Source organism: Diceros bicornis, chromosome 8 (genome assembly GCF_020826845.1).
Source record: "Diceros bicornis minor isolate mBicDic1 chromosome 8, mDicBic1.mat.cur, whole genome shotgun sequence".
NCBI classification, from domain to species: Eukaryota; Metazoa; Chordata; class Mammalia; order Perissodactyla; family Rhinocerotidae; genus Diceros; species Diceros bicornis.
Genome location: NC_080747.1, coordinates 31,339,153 through 31,366,665, shown reverse-complemented (window position 1 = coordinate 31,366,665; position 27,513 = coordinate 31,339,153). Strand labels below are relative to the sequence as shown.

General features: G+C 43.9%; 1 protein-coding gene across 6 annotated transcripts in view; it reads right to left on the bottom strand.

The window, feature by feature from the left end:
* TBC1D1 (TBC1 domain family member 1) overlaps positions 1-27,513 on the bottom strand; it is a 221,123-nt gene that overhangs the window by 20,462 nt on the left and 173,148 nt on the right. For all 6 annotated transcript variants that reach the window (XM_058546873.1, XM_058546871.1, XM_058546872.1 and 3 more), the window contains 4 exons: positions 23,800-23,985; positions 17,941-18,102; positions 11,544-11,702; positions 678-922 (listed from right to left, as the gene is read on the bottom strand). In XM_058546873.1, the coding sequence (XP_058402856.1) occupies positions 678-922; positions 11,544-11,702; positions 17,941-18,102; positions 23,800-23,985 (752 nt within the window). The remainder of the gene's footprint in view (positions 1-677; positions 923-11,543; positions 11,703-17,940; positions 18,103-23,799; positions 23,986-27,513) is intronic.

Here is a 27,513-nt window from a genome sequence, read left to right as displayed (position 1 = left end):
ATGCAGCTCCAAGATGGGTAACATCCCCCTCTCACAATATATGCTAAGGCAAGTCAGAAAATAAACAGGTAAATGAGTGTAAGGACACAGGATAATTTCAGGCAGTGAGAGTGCTATGCAGAAGAAATGAGACAGGATCACGTGACACAGTGTGCCGGGGCAGAAGTGGAGGGACTCGACAGGAGGGTGGCCAGGAGGAGCTCCTCCAGGATGTAATATTTGCGCTGAATTCCGGGTGACAGGGGCTGAGGGCTGGGGGCTGGGGGTGGGGTGGGGTCCCTGGAGGAGGAAGTAGCAAATACAGTGGGAGGCAGGAATTAGATTACCTGAAGACGATTTCCTGTGGGGTGAAAGGGAGGGCCCTGCAGTCAGACAGGCCTGGGTTTAAATCTCAACTCCGCCACTTGCTAGCTGTGTGACCTGGTCAAATTATGTAACCTCTCTGAGCCTTAGTTTTCCCGTCTATAAATTGAGCTGATTAATAGTGTTTTCCTAAGGGTTATTAAGGAGCTAGGTGCATATGAAACACTTGGTTAACACTTAGCACAGAGTAAGTTCTCAGCAATGACAGCTATTACAATGTTAACTGCTGGTGAAAAAGTTCCTTGAATAGACCTGGAAAGGAATCACACAGGTTTTTGGCATTTGTCTCATCAAAGACGTAGGACGCTCTCTACCTGTAAAATGATCATGTCCGGCCGATACTGCTTCCGCAGTCCCATATCAAACATCAGGAACTTGAGCATGTTAAAGGCCTCTTCCTCACCCATGTGAAGCAGCAGAATGCCTGCTACAAAGCTCAGGCCTTGGCAATACCCTACTTCCTGGTCTAGAAGCGAGTAGGCCTTCAGAATGTTGTAAAGGGACAGCTGCCCTGCTCCCAGCTGGGCGGAGAAGTACGGATGCGTTGGGAACGTTCGTCCTGTGAAAACAACACACATGAGCTGTAACTGCAAAGAGAAAGCCCCTTGAACCAGAAATCCGAGGTGCTTCAGGTCAAAGCAACAGATCTTTAGAAGCTGGATCGTATCGTAAATCAGCTCTGCAAACAAGGTCAGCTGGTTGTTTTTAGAATAATGTTGCAATCAAAAATCAGCAATTATTCATGTTTTTTTGTGGTGGTTCAGGAGAAAGAAATTAGAACTACCTTTGGTCCTGCAGATATCTAGATTTCAATCTAAAACAAGAACAAAAAAACTGTCGATCCTACACTCTCAAGAGGAGTAGACAGCTGTGGTTCTTTACCACCATACTGTTCCAGCATCATCTAAATGCAGCCAAAAGCCTCGCCTAGCTACAGACACTCCCTGATCAGCTTTTCCCAGACTGCACATATTTTGCCTGCAAATGCTTCATGCCACATGCATATTCTGAACTGTCAAACCAGAGGCAGTGCTTTGAAACAGACTGAGGAGCAACGAGTGTTTTCTTTTACACAAAAGAGTTACCTCCCAAAAAAAGGTTAAAAAAAACAAAACTTCAAGCCGGCCCTGACGGCCTAGCGGTTCAAGTTGGGCGCTCACCGCTTCGGCGGCCGGGGTTCGCTTCCCAGTCGCGGAACCACACCACCCATCTGTCAGTAGCCATGCTGTGGCGGCAGCTCACATAGGAGAACTAGGACTTACAACTAGGATATACAACCATGCACTGAGGCTTTGGGGAGGGGGGAAAAGAAAGCTCTCGATACCCTGATTATTTTCACAAAAAGCTGGTATTCGGATAAGGTTTAAAGACTTCTTTTGTCTAGCAGGCTTTTGTAGTTGATACTTGTCAAATCCCACCTCACCTCGTCCTTCTAGAATGTGACTGATGGGGAAGTGTGTTTCCAGGGAGCAGAAAACTGCCTGATTAAAAGAAATGCTCGGCCAAGGCCAAGTTTGGACCCAGGTAAGAATTATGGCCTCATCTGGATCAGCAAAGGCAGAAAGTGTATCTAGGCCACACGTTGACTGTTCGTTCACCTTAACTATTTGGTCTTAGCAAAGGAAGGAGGATACATTCGTGTGCTCTCCCTCAGCCTCGTGAGAAGGCATTTAATCAATCCAGATCGGTTTATCTGAACTGGACTTAAGAGGATGGCAACAGTCTCCTAACTACTTTCCTGATTTCTTTTCCTGTCTTCATTTCTTGCCTGCTCTACCTCTTACCCTAACAAATCTTTCCCCAACACACTCTGCACATATCACCCCAATGCTAGAAAGCAATCAATAGCTCCCCAATAGAGCTCCACACATTCACCTCCTCGCCTACCCTCCCAGCTTGATCCTCTACTCCAGGGTTAACCTAGCAGCTGCGAAGGGGGCCCTCCCGGTCTCTGAACCCCTGTGGGCTGTGTGCAGAACTGAGTGTGCGTGTGTGAGAGTATGAGAGGGTGAAGTTATGCTTGTGCATTTTCCTATTCTAGAGCAGCATGTGCAACTTTACTGTAATGTGAGCCACATACATAATTTAAAATTTTCTAGCAACCACATTAAAAAGAGGTGAAATTAATTTTGACAAGATAGTCTGTTTGACCCAACATATACAAAATATTGTCATTTCAACATGTAAGCAACATACAAATTATTAATAAAACATTTTGCATTCTTTGTTTTTTTTTTAAACTAAGCCTTTGAAATCCAGTGTGTTCTTTATAGAAATGCATAGCTTGAATTAGGCTTAGCAAGTGTTATTCAACTTGGAGGACTCACTTTTATAAAAGTGAAATCAGGGGAATTACCCATACAGAAGGGATTCATGAAGTAAGTAAAAAGCTAAGGGGCATTTGTGAGGAATAATTAGGTTTTATTTCAAGTTCTAGTTTCATGAGCCCTCAGACACTTGACAAGAAGGAAAGAGAAGATAACGTGGGTACAGGGTACCGCACATCCTGGGCCAGGACTGAACTCGGTTCTTCAGGCTCTGTCTTACTTCACAACACAACCTGAACAGCAAGCATTATGCTCCCCATTTTTAATAGCTGAGAAAAAACACAACATTTTTAGAATTTAGCTAAACATCTTACTTAAAACATAAGGCTTATGAGTTCTGACAAATGGAGACAGAATCTCCCTAGGCGGATTTGTCTGCCAGGCAGCACGGTCAAGTGCAAGGGGCATGGTGCACGATTCCGACCCCCGCACATGCAGCTAGGAATGGACCATCCAGCCTCTCTGAACCTCGGCTTCCTCTTTACAGTGGGCAGAAAGCACACTTTGCAGAGTTGGGAGTACATGTACAATGCCCAGCACGAATGGGTGTGATTAATGGCGTTCAAGCATGGGGCACAGTCTTCAGATTTGCCATTCAAAAACATACAAAAAGCAAGCTTCCAACCAGAACGGGAAAAAAAGTCACACACACAATACTCCTGTAGCAGAAACACAAAAAGAGGAACAAGCGTGCAGAACCACTGCTGTATCGACTATCACCTTCCACTTGAGCCTGAAAATCTCACTTTCTAACAGAGGTCTAGAGGCAAAGGAAAGTTTTGTCCCAGCAACGAATTTCAGGAAATTTGGAATTCACAAACCTGTGGAACTGAAAGCTGATATGAATTCCAAATAATAACAATAATAAACATCATCACCATCTAGATTCACCGAAACAGAACTCTTCCATGGTGCAGAGTCCCAGAAACCGTCACTGATTTTCTTTACGCAAGAAACCTGTCTGCACGAACCTGACCAAGCTAAAACAAATATTCCTGTGAGTTCCATAAGACTCCCAAATGCAATCTCCTGTCCCACAGAGTCTGGGACTCAGCACAGCAAGACAGGCCCTGCGCTCGCCTCCAGGCTGGGGAACAGTCACGCATCTCTGGCCTTCAGCTCCTAACTAACGGGAATAAAGGAATGACTGCCCATCTGACTTTGTAATGCAGTCCATGTTTTACAGTAAGTTCTCTCTGGGGGAGATGCTGTTTTCCTATATTACATTTTTCTAGGTCAATGGTTCTCAATGTATGGTCACTCTAAGGACCCCAGGGGGTCCCTTAGCTCCTCCCTCCCTTTTCCAACCATGTATCTATGCAAGGTCACCTTTTGCTCCATGTATTTCAAATGACACAATCACAACAGATCCAATGCAGAAGCAAATATGAGAATCCAGCTGATTAAGCCAGACATTAAAGAGATTTATAAAAATATAAAACGATGCCACTCTTCTCACTAAATTTTTTTTATTTTGGAAAATCCACTTCTCATATGTTTATATGTATGAGTTTATTCTAGTTATTGAAAAATAAATACAAAAGTATTTATATTATTATATTATTTAACAACAAATATTTAATATTAGAAACAAACTTTCTCAGTTTTAATTTCTAATATAGTAAACACTAATAGAAATGATCCTTGTCAAAAAAAGCTCTTTGGGCTACAAAATAATTTTTAACAGTGAAAGGAATCCTGAGATCAAAAGTCTGGGAACCGCTGTTCTAGGCTGACACCACACTCACCCACACTGCTGAGCATACACACACCAAGCAGAGGAGGGAGGCAGGCCTCGTGGGCAGGAAATGGACCCATCAGATTAGAAATGCTCCTAGACATTCCGCATTCATCTAATCCAGGACTGAGTACTCCAGCCCCAGTTTAGAAGGTACTAAGCCAGCACTGGGAAGGAAAAAAACGGCACTTGATAAAGACACACATACGTCCGTTGCACGTCCCCAGGAGAAGCACACTGTCTCCAGACGACTCCAGCTTAGGAAAAATACCTTATTTCTGCCAACGTAGAAGGAAACTGGGTAAAAACCGTGAAGCCCTTCCTATGAATGCATCAGGCTACAGGGCCTGCCTCTTTAAACTCAATTTTACTGTTTGCCACGTAGTAGAGAAATACAAGCCCTTTAAATTTCTCTCTAAAGCACTCTCCCTTCATATACAAAATGAGAATGAGGCTGTTAAGTGGAGGAAGTCAAACATGAGCACAAAGAAACCCCTTATTGGTATTAAAAAGACAGGTAACCAGGGGCCGGCCCGGTGGCGCAAGCGGTTAAGTGCGCGCGCTCCGCTGCGGCGGCCCGGGGTTCGCTGGTTCGGATCCCGGGCGCGCACCGACGCACTGCTTGGTAGGCCGTGCTGTGGCGGCGTCCCATATAAAGTGGAGGAAGATAGGCACAGATGTTAGCCCAGGGCCGTCTTCCTCAGCAAAAAAAGAGGAGGATTGGCGGATGTTAGCTCAGGGCTGATCTCCTCACAAAAAAAAAAAAAAAGACAGGTAACCATTTTGTGTCTTGTACGCCTATCTGGAGAAGCGTGCTGGAAAGCCCTAAGAGGCAAGGCACAGTTCAGACGTATTTCTAAATGACCTACAACTTAATTTCACGAAGTGCTCAACAATCTAAGTGTTCCCAAGGAATTTCACTCATCTAAGAGATGTTTTTCCAGGATGAATCTTTATCTTCTCCATCACCTTGAGGACGAGGAGCTTCCCTTCAGCAGTTTTCAAACACTAATCACATCAGAGCCACCTGCGGGTTTGTGAAACACGCACATCCCTGGCCCTCACCTGGAAACCCTTCTTTAGCAGCAGGTCAGGGATGGTGGTCTCAGGAATGTGTGTTTTCTACAAGCTCCTCAAGGGACCCTACAGGTGACCCCTGCACGCTACTGTGACAAATACCATTCCAGTCTTAAGAGTGTCCTGCCCTATCTCTTCAGAGCCCATTTGATTTAACCTTGGGTGAGACCTGTGGTTTTCTCAGCTTTGTTTACTTGCTGCAGCTACTACAGGAGGCCAGAGGTCTGTCCAGCACACACAGGGCCACTGGCAAAGCTATTCAGTCTTGACGAGGCTCTGAACAGTTGACTAACAAGTTTCTTTCTTTTGCTTCCTTTCACAAAGAGCCTGGAGACTTCTGCATCTCCAGGGAGAGGTGCTGGCAAACCAGCCATCTGACCGTGATCTCTAACTCCCTGGATCTCGGTTTCCTCACTTGCGGAAGGAAGAGTAACCTACAATCGAATGGCCTCCAAGGCTCTTTCCTGGAGGAGGAGCTGTGATCCTAAGATCTTCAATTGTTGCATCTAGCTCTGAGCAGAATTTGAGAAGAAAAAAATACCCTTTGTATGACTCCTCACAATGTAATTAAATAATCTGGTCATCAGCTGTTCAGTGCCTGTCTTCCCCTCTAGAACGCGTGCTTCCTAGAGCGCATGGAATGCACCAGGTGCTCGAGAAGCATCTATGGAATCACCACTGAATGACACAGGGGGAGAGTAAGGAGGGAGAGCTCTTCTATACGCAGATTATTTTTAGGAAACATTTGGCTGAGTCCAGTGGCCACTGGAACCAGCTTCTGTTGGCTCTGTTTGTACACATATCTGCCCAATTCTGCCATCAGTGACATCAAGGGTAGCTTAAAATTAGCCAAAGTGGGAGTATTTATGTCATGGAAATCTGTACATGCTAACACTGGGCTTCACTTGAGGGGTTTAGGGGAGCTGGTTGTTAAACATCTGCCAGTACACCATTGACTGGCTCGAAGGATGCATGAAGATTTCAGACCTCTATGAAAGGAAATGAAGTCACACCCCACTTGACTCTTTCCTTATATCACCCACATTGAGTTATATCCCTTTGAAGCTAAAGAGCATATTTGGAATGACCAAATAAATATGATTTCAGGATGGGGTCTTGATAATATCAGAAACAGTGACAGACCCTTTGGAACAATGCATGTAGCTGGGCAAGAATTTATCACTCTTGAGCTGTGATTGTTCAACAGACCTCCATAAAGCAAAGTCTCCAACTGGAGAGGCAGGTGTGTTAAGTAACAACACTACTGCATGACAAATTCCAGATACTTTTCTGTCTTCTGCCATTAATGCTTTTTAAGTTTCTCATATGGGACCTCAACCCGAAGATGAAACAGAAAGTAGCACTCGCCACCAGCACCCATCTGTTGGTAATGAACAGCCCCACCTACTACTCAAAGCACACAGCTCTTTGTGACAAGACCAGGGGAGCAGGGAGGGAGAAGGGAAAACACTCTCCTCTGCCTTTCTATCTTGAGTTATCTTACATACTCTCTGCCGATCCTTCCTTTGGAGGCTCTTCTCCTCATCTTTAACGGATGCTAAAAAAGCAGGGAGAAAATTCTCTTTTATAACACTTGGAGCATAGCTCATTTTCTTCCAGATACCAGGCAGGTTTTATACCTTTGGTTAAAATACATTAAGTGGTGGGGCCGGCCCGGTGGTGCATCGGTTAAGTGCGTGCGCTCCGCTTCAGCGGCCCAAGGGTTTGCGGGTTCGCATACCGGGTGCACACCGATGCACCGCTTGTCAAGCCATGCTGTGGCAGCGTCCCATATCAAGTAGAGAAGGTGGGCACAGATGTTAGCCCAGGGCCAATCTTCCCTGGCAAAAAGAGGAGGATTAGCATCGGATCTTAGCTCAGGGCTGATCTTCCTCCCACACACACACAAAAAATACATTAAGTGGAGGCAAAAACCAATACAACAGCACCCATGCTGGATTCTTGACCCGAATATGGCTTTGCCTAGATGCTTCGCCTCTCACTACAGCATGGGCACGCCTAAACCTGTTTAGGTGTCATTGATAGGGGCTCTCTAGAAATCTATCAAAAAATGCTACTTCTGGTCACTAAAAGATTCACCAGATCTCTGCAGGGTATTTAACTATGCCACCACTTTACTGATCTATAAAACACAGATTAATAAAATAATAAGTAATCGATGCGGGGGAGCACTCCCTGTCTCTGCCCTCTACTTAATGGTGTCCCTACATTCCTGGACCTGTTCAAGTGTGGTTCTGGCTAAGTCCCTCCTATCATGGGAGGGGCTGGGCACCTCACCAGGTGGAAGCACTGATAGCTGGAAGGAGTCCAGGCTGGGATGCCAGGGAGATGAGCAACCGAAGTGGCAGAAGATGGAGGGGTGAAGTAGAGCCTGAAGGGGGTCTCCAGCCAGTTGCTCAGTGTCACTGGTAGCCTTTAGTATGGCCAGAACTAGAGTGGGAGGCCCAGCCAGAAAGCAGGATGCTTGGCAGTCTGTGCTGTTCACCCAGGATAGGAGCCAGAGAAGAGAGGGCTGTACAAATGCACATGGCTGGAACCAGGCTTAAAGGGTGGGGCAGGTTCCTAACTGAGGCCTTTAGAACTTTCTGCCACTGAGTAGCTTGAAATTTGGGCAAAGCATTCAACCTCTCTGGGCCTCATTCATCACCTCTAAAGTGGAATAATACGTGCCCAATTTCATACAGGGTTGTGTAAAGCTGAAATCTGACAAAGCTAGAAAATACGTTTCCCAAACTATAAAACACCGCCCACCTACAAAGTCTATCATTCTTACTCTTCGGAAGAAGAAAACCTTGCAAACATCTGATTAGACTAACAGCTAGTTTCAGAAAGTAAAGCAAGAGGCAGGAAAACAAAAATCCATGAAAACCCAAAATATGTCCAACCAACAAGCATTCTGTTCTTCTGGCTAGGATATAAATGTCACTTTTCAAGAAAAACTGAAATACTGATTTGTTTTTGCTCAGCACTACACACCTTTATGGGGCTTTGAGTTAGCTACAGTGAAGACTAAATAGAAAGTGTAGACTAAACAAATGGCTTGACTCCTGGTGAGAGGTGGGAGGGGAGCAATGCACAAAACTTAGAGGAACTTCTAAAGTGAGGCCCCTGACCCAGACTGTGCAGAACCAGAGCCTGGCAGGCCGGGCACCCTGGGTCCACCATCAGGTCTGGGCCAACATACGGGTTTTCCCAGTTTAAGTGGGGAGAGAAGGTTGGCCCCAGTCGGGTCTCTGGATAAAGCCGGGAGAGACGCACAGAGGTTACTTGGGAAACGTACTGTTGGAAACAGAGGTTCTTTTAGGCCTTGGGAGGGTATCTGGAGAGCATCCAAAATGAAGGCCAGGATTAGGAGAGAAGTGAGATGGAAAGAGGAGGCCGGCACTGCCAGAGAGGGGTGGCTGCAGCTGGCCTCTGGGAGTATGAAAGGGTGAGGGTGGGAGATGGGCAGGGACGGAGAGGACGTGAATGCAGCCTGGCCCTGCCCGAGAATGAGAAAAGGACGAGTCTCGGCTCGCACAGACCCTGTGCCAACTGGAGGACAGGCTGCAGTGGGCCTCTGGGCAGAGGAGCCGCCCGAGGTGAGGCCAGGGCAAACACGGCTCCCCCGGGAGAGGCCCCAGGAGGCCTCGTGCTGACCTGGCCTTTTCCTCCACCTCTGCGGAAAAGCGATTACATCTGAGCAACAGGAGGCAGAGGGCCGATCCTGCCCATGGAAGAACGAGAGGAACACTGAAGGAAAACAGAGAAGAGAACGTTCGAATCAAGGGGGGAAAACATGTTCCCTTCCCCTCCTCCTCCATCCGGGGAAGGAGTGGGGGGAGCAGAGGAACCGGCTGTACTCCCTCCCTCTCAACCTCCTACTCGAAATTTATTTTTCACTTCATTTCACATGATAGGAACATGATGTCATTTTTTCTGTTACTCATCACATTAGCAAACACAGCTACTGCCAATTCACAAAACTGCTCTCCTCGGGGTCAGTGGGCCAAACGGGCTCCAGCCCCATGTCTCACACTGTCCCCAAGTGTAATCACGGCCTGTCAGCATCCCCTTCACCCAGCCAGACATGTCCGGAGGAACACGTGGGGCTCCTGGGCTCAGAGGGCCTCAGGGACAGAGTGGCCTTGTTGTAGCACAGAGCCACAGTGGGTCAACTGTGTGAGTGTGGTCAACACTTGACCTCCCTGTGCCTCAGTTTCCTCATTTCTTAAAGAGGATACAGGGCCTATTTCCCAGGGCTGTTGTGAGGGTCACAAGAGCTTGGGGTGTGAGTGCAGCGCCTCATACCCAAAATCTCCAGAGGTTTACTGAGCATCTACTATGTGACAGGCTCTGTCCTAGGAGCTGGGGGTACAATGGTAAAACTTTCCAGTCCAGCCCACAGAGGGCTGCATCCTACAGGGGAAAAAGGCAATGGAAAGGCACTGCCACATAACTGAGGACAGTTGTGGGGGGGCGGGACGGGTAAAGAGCACAGGCTCGATTCACACTGCTCAGCAGCACACTGGCTGTGTTACTTTGAGCAAGTTACTTAACCTGTGTTTCAATTCTTCTCAACTCTAAACAGGGATAGAACAATATCTACTTGACCGTGTCGTGAGGATTAAAGAAAGTAGTTTAAGTAACTTTATACAACATTTGGCCCAAGGTAAAGTTAAGTGTTAGCTTTAAATAATAATAATTGTAATAATAAATGTGGTAAGTATCATAGGGGGCGAGTACGGGGTGGGACAGAAAGGCTTAGCAGAGGCACCTAATCCAGTCTGGGGTGGGGAGAAGAGGCTGTGGTCAGGGGCAGTCTCTCAGAGATGACATCTCAGTTTAGACCCTACAGAGCAACATTTAGGAAATTAACCCTTATGACTTGCTATGCAGCTGGACAGGAAAGACCCAGTACTGCCTGACCCAGCTCACACCTCCAAGTCCTGGGAAACATCCTCCTTCCCTCCTGGCAGCTGCGCCGCAGGAACCTCAAAGAGCGAGGCCACTGCAGGGCCCAAAGCACAGACCGGGCTCTAGGGAAGCCCCGGCGGTGGCAGCAGCAGCCAGGATGGATGTTCTAGCAGCAGGACCACGTACTCTAAAAGCAGCAGGGCCTAGCTCCCGCCACATGGGGCCAGCGGGTTCCCCGGGAGCCCTGCCGCCAGCAGAGATGGAGGCCCTTGTGAGAGGCAGCAGGCAGCAAAGGATGCACCCCACCTCCACCCCAGGTGTGGCCACTGACAAGTCAGAAGCTCTTTTTTTTTTTTTTTTGTGAGGAAGATCAGCCCTGAGCTAACATCTGCCATTCCTCCTCTTTTTGCTGAGGAAGACTGGCCCTGAGCTAACATCCATGCCGATCTTCCTCCACTTTATGTGGGACGCCGCCACAGCATGGCCTGACAAGCGGTGCGTCAGTGCACGCCCGGGATCCGAACCCGGGCCGCCAGCAGTGGAGTGCGCGCACTTAACCGCTTGTGCCACCGGGCCGGCCCCCAGCTCTTTATACATCGTAATTCCACAAGTGCTTCCCTGCGGCAACTACAAATGTATCCAATACACTGTTTCCATCATAGTGTCTCGAAAGCTGTTCAAGAGACAAGGGGCCGCGCTATTGGCACACATACAAACTGCTTCTTACAATTTTTCTAATAAATCTTGTTAGTAAGCTGTAAAGACTAAGGAAGTGGCTCCTGTAATTAAACCAAGCCTCGGTTCTGACACTTATTTTTCCAGGATGTTCCTTGGGTTGGCTATAAAACCTCCTAGCAATATCTGAATTATTGAACTGAACCACCGTCATGACCGCCACCCCCCATGCTGAGCAGAGTCAACAAGCTGCCCAGCGGAGAGCGAGAGTTTTATATACTTGAGGAAGACATCTGTGACTACTCCAGGGCTTTTTAATCGAAAGTCTCAGCCGTAAACTTTGATTGCTAACCCTAAAGGCAACTCACTAAATAACCTGCCAGGCTCTTCCGATTTCTCAGGTGAGTGAAACTTCCACTTTCACATCAAATCAACTGCAGACTCACCGAGGTCGATAAGGATTGCGTGCTGCTGGGAGGTGAGCTGTTTTAAGAGTTCTTTGTACGGCGTGTCCTTTGGCTGCTGTTTACTGGGAAACTGGTGTTTGAGGTGGTATTGCTCTGCTAGGAATTTCCAAATTTCACCCCGGTGATGACGTGGCACACCTTCAAGGGGGGGAGAGTAGACAATACAGAGAGAGACTTTATGCACAGAATACAACTTAACAACATAAATGAGTTGTGTTTCATTCCATTGATCCAAATTCTTGTTTCATTATGAATTAACAGCATAGGAATGGAAAGGAAGCAACCAAAATTCTGTCCTCTTTGCTTGCTTCCTTCCTTCCTCCACAGCCCCCCGGACCGCCTCCCACTTTCCTTTCACCTTTCAAGTATTCACTATGTTCAGACTCTGCAAGGAATAAACTGATGAAAGCCATGAGCCCCTATCTGGTGCCAATTAATAATGTTCTAGGGAAACAAGACCAAGCACATAAGACTACAGTGCAAAATGTCCTCTCATAGCAGGGGTACAATCAAAGTGAGGTGAGTTTGGATGGAGATCCAAGTGTCACAGAATCCTTCACTTGTGCCAAGACTTAAGAGTGGGGGATGGAAGAGAGAAGACAAATCAGAAGGAGGGAGCTGTGAGTGTTTCGGTCGCCTCGGGCACAGGGAAGGAGCAGGTGGAAGTTAGGCTGGAAGGGTTTCACCAGAAGCAAAATTGAGAGCGAGAAACCTGCACTGTAGTTGGCAGCTCTAGAGAACCGCAAATGTTTTTGAGCTGGGGAGGGAGTAGCCAAATCAAAGCTGAGACTGAGGAATACTGATTAGACACCTTCCTGCAAGGGTGAGCTGCAGGAAGGGACCAGAGGTTGGACAAGGGACCATCTGCATAGACATGCCATGGTAAGTGTTCAATGGAGATCTAAAACCAAGAAAAATTATCCAAGAGCCTCGTTAATGCTTTAAATACGATTAATTTGAATATTCAAAGTGATTAAAAATGTTGTCTAGGGGCCGGCCCCGTGGCGTAGTGGTTAGGTGCACGCGCTACGCTGCTGGCGGCCTGGGGTTCGGATCCCGGGCGCGCACCGACGCATCGCTTCTCAGGCCATGTGTGGCAGCGTCCCATATAAAGTGGAGGAAGATCGGCACGGATGTTAGCTCTGGGCCAGTCTCCCTCAGCAAAAAGAGGAGGATTGGCACAGATGTTAGCTCAGGGCTGACCTTCCTCACCAAAAAAAAAAAAATGTCTAAAACTAAGAAAAGTTCTCTTAAAGTCAATGATGTTATTTCGGGCAAACCTCATTATAAAAAATGACGGTTTTGATTTAAAATTCTTTGGTTCATCATTCAGCTGTTATAAGGCTCAAATGCAGAAATGGGGAGCAAAAGAAAACTGCAGAATAAGACACCAAATCTTTCTCATCTCTGACAGGAGTTCTCTTGAGAGAAAAGGAACCTCCGGATTACGGATTAATCTTTCTTTATATTCAGAAAAACACTTTGTACACTTCCCTGCCACTCAAAAGGCCTGCCCAGGAAGACTGTCTTTCTAGCTTCCTATAGGCCGTCTTTGAGAGGAGTTTCTACTCTGGCAAGACAGCAGCAGCAGCTAACATTCACCAAGAAGTGACTAGGCACTGTCACCATTCTAAGCACTTTACGTCACTCTCACAACCCACTAAGGGAAACATGATTATCCTCATGGTAAAGATGAGGAAAGAGACACCAGTGAGACCAGGGCCCTTGCCAGAGATCGTCGGCTGTCAGTGGCAGCGGTGCAGGGAAACTGCCTGTCGTTTCCTCTTGATGTCCTCCCTGTCAGAGCCGTCAGACAAGCTGCTACTCAGATGGGCACTGGAGAAAAATATTTTATGTCCCTACCTGGCAATTAATAATAAAATAATCATTTGTGGATTTGAACCATATAGTAGTCAATTTCATTTATTACCAGATCCACAAGAAACTATTTAGAAACAATCACTCAGCCATTTCTTGGAAATACTTAAGGTGTAGTAAGTAACTTGGTTTTTCCCTTAAACATACAGTTGTTGGGAAAAAAAAAAAAAGTTAGCCTGTGGGAGAAACACCAGGCCACACATAACTGTGACCATATCCTAACCTTCTCTGCATGTTTATCTCAGCATTAATCTGATGACCCTGTGTCATGGGTTCAATGGTGGTCCCCAAAAAGATATATCCACACCCTAATCCCCAGAACCTGTGAATGTTAACCTCTTTGGAAAAAAGGTCTTTGTAGATACAATTAAGATCTTAAAATGAGATGATCATCCTGGATTATCCAGGTGGGCCCTCTATCCAATGACAAATAAGTGTCTTTATAAGAGGCACAGAAAGGAGAAGGCAATGTGACTACTGAGGCAGAGAATGGAGTGATGCAGCCACAAGTCAAGGAGTGCTGACAGCCCCCAGAAGCTGGCAGACGCCGACACAGCCCTGCCAACACCTTGACTTCAGACTTCTGGCCTCCAGAACCGTGAAAGAAAAATCTGTTGTTTTAGCCACCAATTTTGTGATAATTTGTTACAGCAGCAACGAATACATTCTGATATCTGCTTTTTTATATTATTCTATTCCTTCTCTCCCTCTCTACTATTCCTGCTCAGACATATAGCTTAGGTTTGTGTGTATGTACATACACACGCACGCGCAAGCCCTTACTACTTCAAACCATATTAGAAGTAAATGTGGCCTGAAAAACAGTCAGTATGTTAAGTGATTTATAGCGGGGCTTTTCACAAAATATTTTGTTCAAACTGGGAAATTTTCCCAAATTATGAAATGACCAATTTCCTTTTATTACTAAACCATTCCCATTATCTTATCAGACCTTTATTTGCTGGAGGAGAAGGATATTGGCTGCGTCACTGGACAGTACCACATATTCTGATGCTTAAGCAAAAGCTTAGATTTTGTGATTTAGAAACAAAGGGTCTGGGCCGGCCCCGTGGCTGAGCGGTTAAGTGCGCGTGCTCCGCTACTGGCGGCCCGGGTTCCGATCCCAGGCGCACACCGACGCACCACTTCTCTGGCCATGCTGAGGCCACGTCCCACATACAGCAACTTGAAGGATGTGCAGCTATGACATACAACTATCTACTGGGGCTTTGGGGGAAAAAATAAATAAAATAAAAAATAAAAAATAAAAAGAAACAAAGGGTCATGCAGATTGGAGGCAATGTTTTTGCTAAGAATGACCTGGAACACCCTTCCCCATCGTCGGTTTTTGCTTCCACTCCTAACCCAAGAGAGAAACCTGACAGTGGAGTCCACCCAGGGCCTGTAGGCAGAGTTCTGGGTGGACAGGAGGCCATCCCCATCTCCCATCCCCAAATATAAAATACCTTCTTATTTTTACTGACTTTAAAAGTAATATATGCTCACTATTTAAGTGGAAAAAAAAAAACTTCTGAATATGCAAAAAGAGAAAAACCACTCATAACTAGAGTGAACATATAATTCACCATCTAAAAGCAGGAAGCTTCTGAAAGCAAAAGGGAGGAAAGCTATTAATTATTTTACTAGGCCAAGAGTCGTAAACCAGGGCTATGCCAGGTCAACTGGGATGTACAGCCAGCCTGTCCATTACCCGGGTATCTGCGAACACATCATAGATGTTTTCTACATATACACACACAGAAATATACAACCGCACATGAGATCATGCTGTATTTTTTTTTTCCATTTAACAACTTATCTCAGACATCTTTTACAGAGTAAATACAGATCTACTATGTCATTTTCAAGGAATATGATATGGGATGGTTACACGGTTGGTGTTTTTTGGTTCTGCCCTGTTTTTTGGCTATTAAACAATGCCACAATAAGCATTCTTCTTACGGCAGTACATTTTTGACTGATTTCTAGAACAGGTTGCTATACATGGCATCGCTGGGTCAAAGGCAAGCAGTGTATGCATCTCGCCCATACTGCCAACTGCTCAGGTGACCTCTTTGCAATCCCAATCCTAGAAAAGTACTCTCCAGTTCATAAAGTATTACCTTGATATCTTCAGAGAAATCATTAAAACCCAAACTAAACTCTGAGTTATTTAAAATTCCATAGAATTATTGTTCCTTCTTCCAAGTTGACACCCTAACCCTGCCACTCTGATCCAATTTTAACTTGGAAAGTTTATAAATCCCTTTATTTCTATCACTTAGGGTCTTGAGGTCATTAAAAAGAGAGGCCTCATTACCCACACAGGAACTATCTTCTCTTTCAAGGGCTTGGAAGTGACTTGGCCTCTGCCTGAAAGGTCGAAGGTGTGGTTCTGATTTAATCTCATCTTAATTCGAAGCTATGAGATATACTATGGTCATTTGTTTGGAGTCCTTAAATCATGTGCTGAAACCAGCTGAATCATTGACAAAGCTCCTTCGATAAAGATCCTGCAGCAGAAAGAGATGTGGCAATGTTGGGGGATACATGAGGAAACCCCAGGTTGGCCATGGCTCACTGCAGTATATAAACTGTCCAATCATCTAGCCCCTCTTCACCATACAGGTTCCAGATGCCCAGAGTATTTCTATTAGACCCCTTCATAAAATGCAGGATGAAAACCAATATACCCAGGTGCCAGGCTTCCAAGAAGCTCAAACATTTGGAATGGCTGTCACAGACCCATGCAATTTACCTTCCTGAAGACCAACATCTAGTTAACAGTGAAAAGGCAAAGAGCAAACTTTTTCAAAACAGCAATTTGGGGCCCTTTGGTGCAATGGTGAGCCTCCAGCAACCACTATAGATGCAAAGAATGCGGGAACTGGAAGAGAGCTCTGAGATCCCCTGCTTGGTCCACACCTCTCATTCTACCAGCCAGGAGGCCATAGCCCAGAAAGATGAGGAGAAGGATATACGCTGTATCACTGGACAGTATCACATATTCTGATGTTTAAGCAAAAGCTTAGATTTTGTGATTAAAAACAAAGGTCACACTGGGAGCTGCTGGCTGATTCAGAACCTGTGTCCTCACCACCAACCACATTTCTGGTCACTGAGAACAGCACTGCTAAGGCACGGTTCAACCAGAGGTAGTGCCCTGTGGTGGCCAGAACTCCAGCAGACGGGGGTATGAGACCAGCTCTGTGGCCCTGGGCCCATTACTCAACTTCTCTAGCCCAAGTTTCCTTATCCATAGAAAGGAGAAAGTCACAAAAAGCAATAACTACATATTGTTACTAAACTTGATGCTGTCAAAACTCAGAACAAGGTTAAATAATACCTAATAGACTATAGTAGAAAAAACTGCTTTGCTCTATTTTCTCTTAGAGATAAATAATGCATGTGGAACTTCATCCACTGAACAGCTGAGTCAGAAGAAAACCATAACATTTACACATATTTGCAAACCTTATTCTAAACACCTGGTTATTCATGCCTAGATGGACCAGAACTCAGTAGCACTAGAATTAGACTCAGAAAGCTTCCAATCTTGCCCACAGACACTAACATACATTTTAAAAGAAATGGTTGATGATTATTAGTGTTCAGGTAAAACAAAGTTAAACTCTGAAATGGTACTTCTCAAACTATCTGTGATGAAGGACGTTTTTTCTTTTAAATTGTCCAATCACTGTAGACTGATTCTTTTACAAAGTACAGTAAAACTGAATTAGTAGAAAAATGAATGAGAAAAAATACTGACAAAATACAAGTCCACATTTTTTTTTATTAGGATAACTCTGTCAAATTGCTTAGACCCTTTCTAAATGCTTAGTCTCAAGTTCTGTATTTATCTTGGATCACTAACACTTCAGACTGGCACACGGTCAGCAGACCACGCTAAAGAAAACAGCAATACTGCCCACTCTCCAAGGCCTTTCAGTACAGCAGACACGTGCAGTGTGCCCCCAGGTATCAGCTCATTTACTCACAACCACCACCCCTGTCATCACCCACATCTTACACCTGTGGACAGTGAGGCTCAGAGAGGTTAAGTCGTTTGCCTCACTTCACACTGCAAAGTAACTGGTGGAGCTGGGATCCCAACCCAGGACTACTTGTCTGAAGTCTGTGCCCGACACTCTGTGCTGTCTCCCACCAGTGACCAGAGAGAAGCCACGCAGTCAGTCTTCAGTTTACTATTTAACTCAGAGTATATCATCATATCATGACCTAGTCTGTAGGCAACTAAGCCCTTGGCTTTTCCTCTATCCTCTCCCTGTTTCCTGTTCTTCTGGGCATTTTAATTAATTTAATCAAGAGGAATCATGAAACAATTAATTAAGACATCTGGAAACAGATTAGATGAAGACCTGATAAATAGGAGCAAGATGACCACTAAAATTGGACGTTAAGTTTTTTTTATTCCACACTTCTCATTGATGATTGGGGAGAGGTGACGCTGGCTGGACCGATGTCCAGTAAAGCTTACCTTGCCCGACTGCCGAATGCACTTTTTCCATGTCAAACTTAATTTTTGCTCTTCCTGGAGTGCCAAGCATCTTTTCCCACACTGTAGTCACTTCTTTAAGACAAGGAGTGATTTCTTCATAATCCAACTTTAGGCGCTTGTTCAGCAAATCATTTTCAGATGCTAGAATAGACCGTTGAAGTGCACGTTAGTGAACGCTATGGCTACATGTCCTCTAGTTCACAACATGGCTGCCTGCTTACCCTTACCACTGAGATGTCGAGCAATTACAGCCAGCTCAATGGGTCCAAATTCAAGTCACTGTTCCCGCCCTACCCCTTTTCCTTATCTTGGAAAAAGCTGAACACCTAGGATGTATCCTTGTTTCTCTTACCCCTTCACCCCCAATGGGTCCTGTTGGCTCTACTGCTAAAATATATCCCATACCTATCCAATTCTATCCTCCCTGACTGTTCTATTAAACCATCAACATCTCAAGGGCAGGAGGTATGTGTTAAAATTTCCAGCACCTGGCATGGCTAGAGCTCAACAAAATTTCTTCATCTAAACTAGGAGAGGTTCTCCAAGGATAGTTCCTTCTTATTTACAGCTAAACCTCCTTCAGGTAGCTTCCAGCATTAGTCATGTTTCTGCTTCCTGGAGCTGAACAGAGTAAACCTACCCTTTTCAGATGGCATCTCCTCAAATACATAAAGATAGCTATGTTTCCCACCAATCTTATTCCGCCTAAAGCTGCATTAAGAAGAATTATACCTAAATTACCAACTGGGAGGAAAATCAGTTAAGGAAAATGTGAAACTGACCATTCTGAAAAGGATTAAAACGGACAACCTTGCACCCACCTAAAACCCCTAAATCCTACTTAGACACAGCGGTAATGTCTGCCTCAAAGTCCATTCTGCATCACGTCTCAGATCTAGAATGTGTGTTTATTACAAAGCAGGGAGGGTACACAGCTAAGTAAAAGCCAATACACAGACCTGTGCAGAGCTGATAAACTCATCTTCTTTATGATGATAACAATAAACAAATACCATATGTCTTAAGTACTTTATATTTAGTAACTTTTAATCTTAACGATGCTCTGAGATGTGGTTTTGGATGAGAAGACTAAGGCACGAGGGGGTGGGGGCTGAGTTGCTCCCCCAACGTCCCAAAGCAGGCCTGGCCCCTCGCCCTTCTCCACCGCACCCACCGCAGAGCTTGCTGTTGTTAATTACATGTTTTTTCTGGGACTAGGCACGTATCCATTAGGGGCCTTGAATGTTTGACAGAATCCAGGGGAGCTACTTGGGTCTAGAGTTTTGTGTAAAAGATTTTCAATACAAATTTGATCTCTTTAACAGATACAGGGCCATTCAGATCTTTTTCTTCTCATTTCAGTTTTGATAAATTACATCTTTCAAGAAGTTTGTCCATTTCATCTGAGTAAAGTTTATTGGCATAGAGTTGTTCTTAGTCCTACAGACGCTGATAAGTCAGCGTGCACGTCTCACAAGACTGTTCTCCCTGCCCACCACCCCAGTGGGAATACACACTCCCCCCCACCCTTTTATTCAGGAGGAGACAGAGGCTGAGCAGGTTCATTATTTCGCCCAGGGCCACAGAGGCAGCAAGTGCTGGAGGCAGGATTTGAAGCCCTCAGGTTTAACACCACTACCCGTGTGAGCCCTAGTTCCCACTACTTTTTAAACGAGAATAACAGCTACTTCATTGATTTGCTCTTCTGAGGATTAAAGGAGATGAAATATACTAAGCATCTACAAAATGCCTGCTCATTAGCAAGTGCTCCACACATTATCAAAAACCTCAAGACAAATAACAGAAGGTACAAAACACCGCTTTACAAACTAAGTGCTGGTAACACGAAATAAAATATTTTCTTTTTCTGTGTTAGAAACTGAGCAAATGCTAACCCAGTTAACCTGGCTAATGCTACCCTGATGAAGAATAAGAAGATCTTATTCTTCTGATGCATGGATTCTGAATTTAACTCACCCAATTACTGCCCTCAAGTACAAATGCGTCAAATGATGGCACTGAAGAGGACTGCAGAGCTCCCTCATCCAGCTTCTCATTTCATGGACACAGAAACTGAAGCTCAGAGGATTCAGAGACTTGCCCAAGGTCATTTACTAGCTAGCAGGTAGCCAAGTGACCCCAGGCCTAGTGCTGCCTCCCTCTCATCTTTTGTGGTTTTTCATCAACCATCTTTATTCTTTTCCTTCTTACTTTGAAGAATATATTTTCAAGGTCTCGCTAAACAATTCAAGAATTCCCTACATCTGTGGAGTTCAAATTTTTAAAAAATGTCAACCCTAGATTTTTTTGGCTATGAGAAAACACAACAGATGTCATTAGAGTTGCCCTAATCCCTGTGGCAAATCTGGTTGAGGACTAGTCTTGCTGAACAGTGACTGCATGCAGCACTGGGCTCGTAGTGTCAACGTATGTGTCTCTGGCAGTGAACTCTGCCGTGAGCATGGCTGGTACACTAAAGAGTCCAGCGAGCAACATGAGGACCCTGCTCTGAAGTCAACAGAACAAATATCTGGCCAGAAGATGCAGCTGGAAAAGCTTAAGCCATGTATTTCGCTGTTGGCCCACAACACCCTGCTGTTTCATGTCCTGACAACACTGCTGCTGAATATCAGTGGCCTCCAAAATGCCTTATCATCCAAGGCAGATGGCGCAAGCCTGCAACAAACGTCAAGGCTCCAAGGCAAGAACTTCAGGTATAAGACCAAACTGCTTAAACTACTACATAACAGTGTACAAACCCGTGTTTGTGAGTTTCTGGGACCGGGGAAAACCAGGACTAAATGAGCTCAAATGTGACTTTGCAGAAGTGTCATCTAAACATTTATTACCATTTAACACTGACATATGTACTAACTTGGACTTTGGACTAACAATGTTCAGGTCTGATTTATACCCATGGCATAGGGTGGCTGTCGATGCTCCGTTAGCAACTGCCTTCGCAGACAAAACACTCTTCCAACTGCCACCATCTCTTGAAAGCTTAGAAAGGGAAGGCTAAGAGGCTGGGAGCCTCAGAAACTAAATGACCCCCAAAATTGTAGAGATTTTAGAAAAACTGCACTCAATTTCTAATTTTTTTTTTTTTACAACCAACATGTACTATTTGTTTAACAAAGGAAAACCTTTTTTTAAATTAAAATACCTTGAACTACAATTCAAAATTCCATGTGTTATCACATCATTATGCAGAAGTACTATCTGTAACATTTTAATCTTAGATAAACAGGAAATGCTGAAAAGCCATGACACGCTGACCAAAACCCATGGTTGTATTGAATCACACCCTGCTGTCTTGCATTAGGCTGCAGGCGTCTTCATTTATAACGGGGGAAATGGCCTTGCAGAGGGGCACAGCGGAGGACTGCTGGCTTGGGAGAGAGAAATGCATTTTAGCCCCAAGAGCACTGAAAATTAGCTGTTTAACTTTGGGAAAATCATAATTCAGCTTCCAACTATCTACAATGGAGTGAGGTACATTTAGATGACATGGTTTGGTTCTTTCTCAGATGCAACGCTTCCAGAATAGTAGTAAATATCTGATCCATATATTAAAAAGCCAGGAAATAGGCTTAACTATAGGCAGAACCTCCTCATACATGTTTCTCTAAGTTCCTTCCCAAAGAGCATGGAAGTCAGCCTGAACTCTTGATCAATTTCAAGAGCCAATTCCAGTTGCAATTTCACCTTCCTTTAAAAAGCAATTGAAAATTGTACAGAGTACACTCTCTGGTTAGTTTTTGTCAAATCTTGCTTCTGTATTTAATGAGAAAGTCCTGCCTCCCATCCCACCCCAACAAAACTAAATATTTTTAGGCAATTCATGATAAGGCTCTTATAGATGATTACTTTTCTCAGCGATAGAGGTACTGTACACACTGATACAATGCTTTTTATATTATATTTACCAAGTTTATTGTGCTTTCACCACAAATGTAAACATATGTTCAACTTTATAGAGCTAAGAAGAGAAACTAATTCAAACAGTAAAAATGAAAGACCACACAGAACTGAGCACTGCCGGATGAGATGAGGAAGCAGAAAGATGCTGGCAAGGGCCAGTGAACTTAACGCCATACCTGGCAAGGTGTTCCGGGTAACCTTAGGAAGCTCTTCCCTGTTCATTCTAGTCTGTCTAGTCACTCACAAAGCTTTACAAAAGCTTTGCTTATGCCACAAAAGCAAAGAACTTTTTGGAATGGTACTCTAATTCCAAAGGTACTCTAACTCTCGTCTCATTAATTAGTCATGATTCCTCCCAACGTTTACAAGAAGCCAGCCAGCACAATTCCTATTTTACAGCTATGCCCTGATTTTCTGAGGCTGTCATTTGCAAGAAGATCGGCCAGGATAAACCTTAAGGTCATTAAGGTTTACGACCTATATGATGGACATACTGCCTTTAGGCTTTTCAACAAAAATCCCCACATACACATGAATATGAGTGCTGTGCTCCAAAGCTGTCGTTTAGCTGATGACATGCTGAGTGATGCCATCACTATCAAACCTCTTTTAGACATTTGCATTTAGAATTACCTTCAAAAACACACAAGAAAATGGTAGAAAAAGAGAGTTGGAAGAAAACTTAGCATTCACTGCTCTGAACTCCCCTGGCTCTGGCATCCTCTTCCATAGCACTGTGAAGGGGTGCCCCATTTCTCTCAGCTTCAATACTGTGTAACAGAAAGCTCACTACATCCATAAGCAGCCATTCTAACTGCTGGACTACTTGCATATCAAAAGATCTTATTACTGTATACTTCACTTCTTATTTTTGGTCGAAGATGACACAGTTATCTGGACTATGAATGTTATTCATCAGATTTAGTGTCTTAATGACTTTCAGTCCTATACAAACATCAAGATCATTATCAAAAGATGAAGATTTGCAGTGGAGGAGAAAGTTCAGTGAGAGGTACTCTAATTCCAAAACTGCTTTGGGCAGAGGCGGCATGACTGAACCACCCGCACAGCTTCCCTTTGAAAGAGTCTGTTCAGACTTCCCGATCAAAATACTCATTCTTTTATCCAGCAGCTTTCTACACTCCAAGACCCGTGCTCTTTTCCATTATACCACCCCGGCTACATCAACTTAGCTTCTCAGCTACTCTGAAAATATTTATTATTTCAAGTGACAGTATGGAAACAGGAAATGAACAAAATCTAAACTTTCAAAGTTCACATCTTATTTTGATACTGACATAACCCTGGGCAAGTTACTCAGCTTCTCTGAGTCTCAGTTTCTTCTTCAGGCTAATACCTGCCTTCTGGAGTTGTGGTCAGGATTAAATGAGTCTGTCTATGTAAAACCTTGATATCAGCACAGGTTAAGCTCAGCTAATGTCGAAGATTAGTCCTGTTTTCAGGTTACCTACAACTCACTAAAAATGCACAGAGTGAGGTTATGAACTTTAATGATTTATGTAGGATCAGTTCATACCTAACACCCAGGCATAGACTATGGCTGAAGACAAAGTAGAAAGAGAGAGAGAAACAAACAAAAAACAAACACTTTTCAGAGGGTTAGAGCTTAAAGCTGAAGGTTGTTCTCTCAGAAGTTATAGACATTATGCTAAACATGACCATAAAGGAATAATTTGATAGAGTTGATGAGATTATCATTAAATCTCCAGAAAGTAAGTAGCGTTTACTTTGAAAAAGTAGACATTTTGTGTGTGTGTATATATGTATGTACATACACACACACGTTAGAGTATCTTGCCTTTTAAGATAGCAAGCTTATGTCTGATATGATTCACTTCAGACCCAAGATGAATGAAGATCATCAGGCCTGTTCAATTTCAAAAATGGCAAACCAACCTTGCAGCTTCTGATTCTCCTTCTCCATTCTGAGGAGCAGTATCTGTTGTAGAATAGCCTTTTGCCATAGTTCTCGAAGCTCGCGAGATGTCCTTTTCTTTTCCTCTGGTACTGGGCCAAAGGGTCCATCTTCACAAACCGGCTCTAAAGGAGATCGTGGCGGAAGCTCTCCCAGCTCTGAATATTCTGGAGAGGGAAAACGACATTTCAGAATGATCATTTTTCAATAAAAATTTATATTTAAACACAGTGCCAAATCAGAAAACTCTGCTCATTCAGATGTACATAATGATATCACCCAAGTGTAAAATTCATGTTTCCATATGCGCTGGAGTATACTATGCCTGAGCTGCAAACATAAACAAATTATACATCAAATAGTGAGCAAAAGTTGTAGCAGCTGAAAAAATGTTCAAAGATACTTACTTTTTAAGGTGTAATATTTTTATCTTCCTCTGAGTTAAGGACTATATATTGATAATAGTAGAAACATACATATAGTGCCCACTATGTACCAGACTATTCTGAGGGCTTTATGTATAATAATTTAACACTCAATCACCCTAAGATGTAGGAACTATAACTATTCAGTTTTAAGGAAAAGCAAACTGAAGCACAGGGGAGTTTAAGTAGCTTGCCCAAGGTCACACAGCAAGGAAGTAGTAGAGCCAGGATTAGAACCCACAGTCTGGCTTTCGTGTGCATTTTTAACCACTGTGTTATATGGATAGGTATTTTGAAAGAAGATTAAAACATGTTTAATAGCCAATAATAACAGCGATCTTTAACGGATCCTCCACCAAGTGCTGAGCACCGTGCCAGGTGTTCTATATGGACAGACTCATTCAACCCTGACTCCAGAAGGCAGGTATTAGCCTGAAGAGGAAACTAAGGCTCAGAGAAGCCAGTAACTTTCCCAGAGTCACACAGTGAATAAGCAGGTGCGTTGGGATCCCAATCTATGTCTGCCTGACTTGGAAGTCCATGCTCTCCTCTAGATACCCCTACAATTCAAATGTTTCCTTGTCATCAATTTTCATATTTCTACTTATTAGTTGAAATCTCTTTACGTTTCATGAATTTGTACCTTTCTCAACTGCAGACACTATGTTGCTAGCACACCATGTTGTTATAACTCACAAAAACCTTACAGACATGCACAGAGAATGTTCTACCTGTTCAATATGAAACTAGGTATGAAGAGCAGAAGTTCCCCTACAAGTGGACCTCATCTGACACAATGCATTCTTGAGAACTTCTGCCTAAACTGAACCTAAATAAAACCATGGTCTTAGCATATGCTGTGAAAAGCCCTTCACAGGTGACTTGAGTCTCACAACCACTTGTAATACAACATACAATCTCTTCCAGTGGACAGCTCCAACATAATTCCATGTTATGATTAACTTCCAGAACAGTCGTCACCACTGACTGCTCATTATCTTTATCTAAAGTTGGGTTTGTTTTCCTGCTATGAGATCTATGAAATCAAACACAAGCTATGAAATGTCTAATTTCCTAAAGTAACTTGTCCATCTGACTGCCTTTAAATTAATGGATTAAAAAAATTTTGATAAGCATTAAGAATGCTTCATGATCTCTGTAAGCATTTAAAGGTTTATCACATTTCTGTATATGCTTATTTCATTATGATCCTAATGAACAAATGAATACATTAAAATTCTACTTCTTTTGTGGGTAAGAAGTAATAGTTTATGCACATTATAGGAGGATGCTCATATGTAATGATCAATACTAAAGCAGGAATTAAAACTGTCTATATGGTAGGATCTCAATTTTAAAAATTATAAGAGGCAGTATAGTTTAGTGATTAATAGGGCAGGTTCTGGAGCTAGGCTGCCTGGGTTTTTTTTGTGTGTGTGAGGTAGATCAGCCCTGAGTTAACATCCATGCCAATCTTCCTCCTCCTTGCTGAGGAAGACTGGCCCTGACCTAACATCTATTGCCAAACCTCCTCCTTTTTTTCCCCTCTTCTCCCCAAAGCCCCAGTAGATAGCTGTATGTCATAGACGCACATCCTTCTAGTTGCTGTATGTGGGACGCCATCTCAGCATGGCCAGACAAGTGGTGCGTCGGTGCGCACCCAGGATCCAAATCCAGGCCGCCAGCAGCGGAGCACGCGTACTTAACCGCTAAGCCACGGGGCCGGTCCCTAGGCTTCCTGGGTTTTAATCAAGACTCTGCCATTTATTGATGCTGTGATCTTCAGCAAGTTGCTTGATCTGCCTATACTTCAGCTTTCCAATCTTACTGTAAGTGGGAATAACAACACCTCCCTCACAGTGGTGTTACAGGGATTGAGTTAATACATATGATATAATCCACCTAAAACAGGGTCTAACACGGTAAGAATATGATGAACATTAACTCTAATTGTTTGCTATCACATATTCACTAAGGGCACAGAAAAAAATACTAGACGGAAACATCAAAATTTAGCCACTCAACGGTAAGCTCCAAGAAGGCTGGACAAGGCCGCCCTGTCAACAAGGGTTTGTCCAGCACAAGCACGGTCCCTGGCACCCAGCAGGTGCCTGACAAATAACTGTTGAAGAAAACAAGAGATAGTAGGTGCTGGGTTTGGGAGTGCTTGTTCTTCTTTGTATTTCCTGTATTTTCTAAATTTGTGACAATAAACGTTTTTATAATCAAAAAAATTTTTTTAAATAATGCAAATCTATTCTGATTTAAATCAAAGATTGAAAAACGTTCTCCTGCAAAACAGAAGACAAATCAAACCCCCAAAAACCTGCATACTTAGGATTAGTCATTACTGAATATGATAGTTTAAATTAATCCTTTTTTCAAAAGCAATTTTATTCAAGATTATCATTTAATCTTATTCTGCAGGCTGAAGTCTTCCACATAAGCCCTTTCCTTTCCTTTTTTTGTTTCACCACCTCGGCTGTTGAAACTCTGCTGGACACTGCACTTACGATTCGAGTTCTGCTTTATCTCTATTGGAAGTATTGATACTCCCTCTGGTTCACACAAGAGCCTCGTTTCCAAAAAGTGACTCTTGTGAGATGTCCTGGCTGATGTGGCAGGCGTCAGAGCAGGAGCTGAAGCAGCATTTCAGCGGACTTGATACAAAAAGAACCTGGGACCCGTCCAGTCGTCAGAGCATCAGGTGGAGTTAATCTGTAAATTCTTTCTCATTCTTAAACCCTGCTAATAAGACAAGGGCTCATCTCACCTAATCTCCTTCCTCTAACCTCATCCTTCCTGTTTACCACAGCCTTTCTCCTCCCGAGTACCTTAAAAATTCTACTACATTACTTTCAAATTCTGGAACGTAATGAGCAGGACAGGTGTAACTCAGGCCAGGCTGACGAAACACGTCTAGGAGTTGAGGCTGGTTGGTCCCTAGATCCCTTTGCCCCCTGTCAACTGGGTTGCTGACAAGAACCACGGTCTACAGAAGGGTATATAGCCCTGGTTTTTGCTATCTTCTCAGAGAAATTAGATCTACAAAGATTACAAGCATTGTTTGGCGATGACGACTGTCAGGTTTAAGACATAAATTGCCTCCCCATGTCTCTGCTCTTGTCTTCTTTTTCTCATCATCACAGCTCAGGGTGCTGAACTTTTACCACATGATGAGGCCGCGACACCAATAAACTTGTCTGAGTCTCATGACCACCTCCTGAGATTAGGTGACATTATCCTAATTTTACAGCCAAAATAACTAAG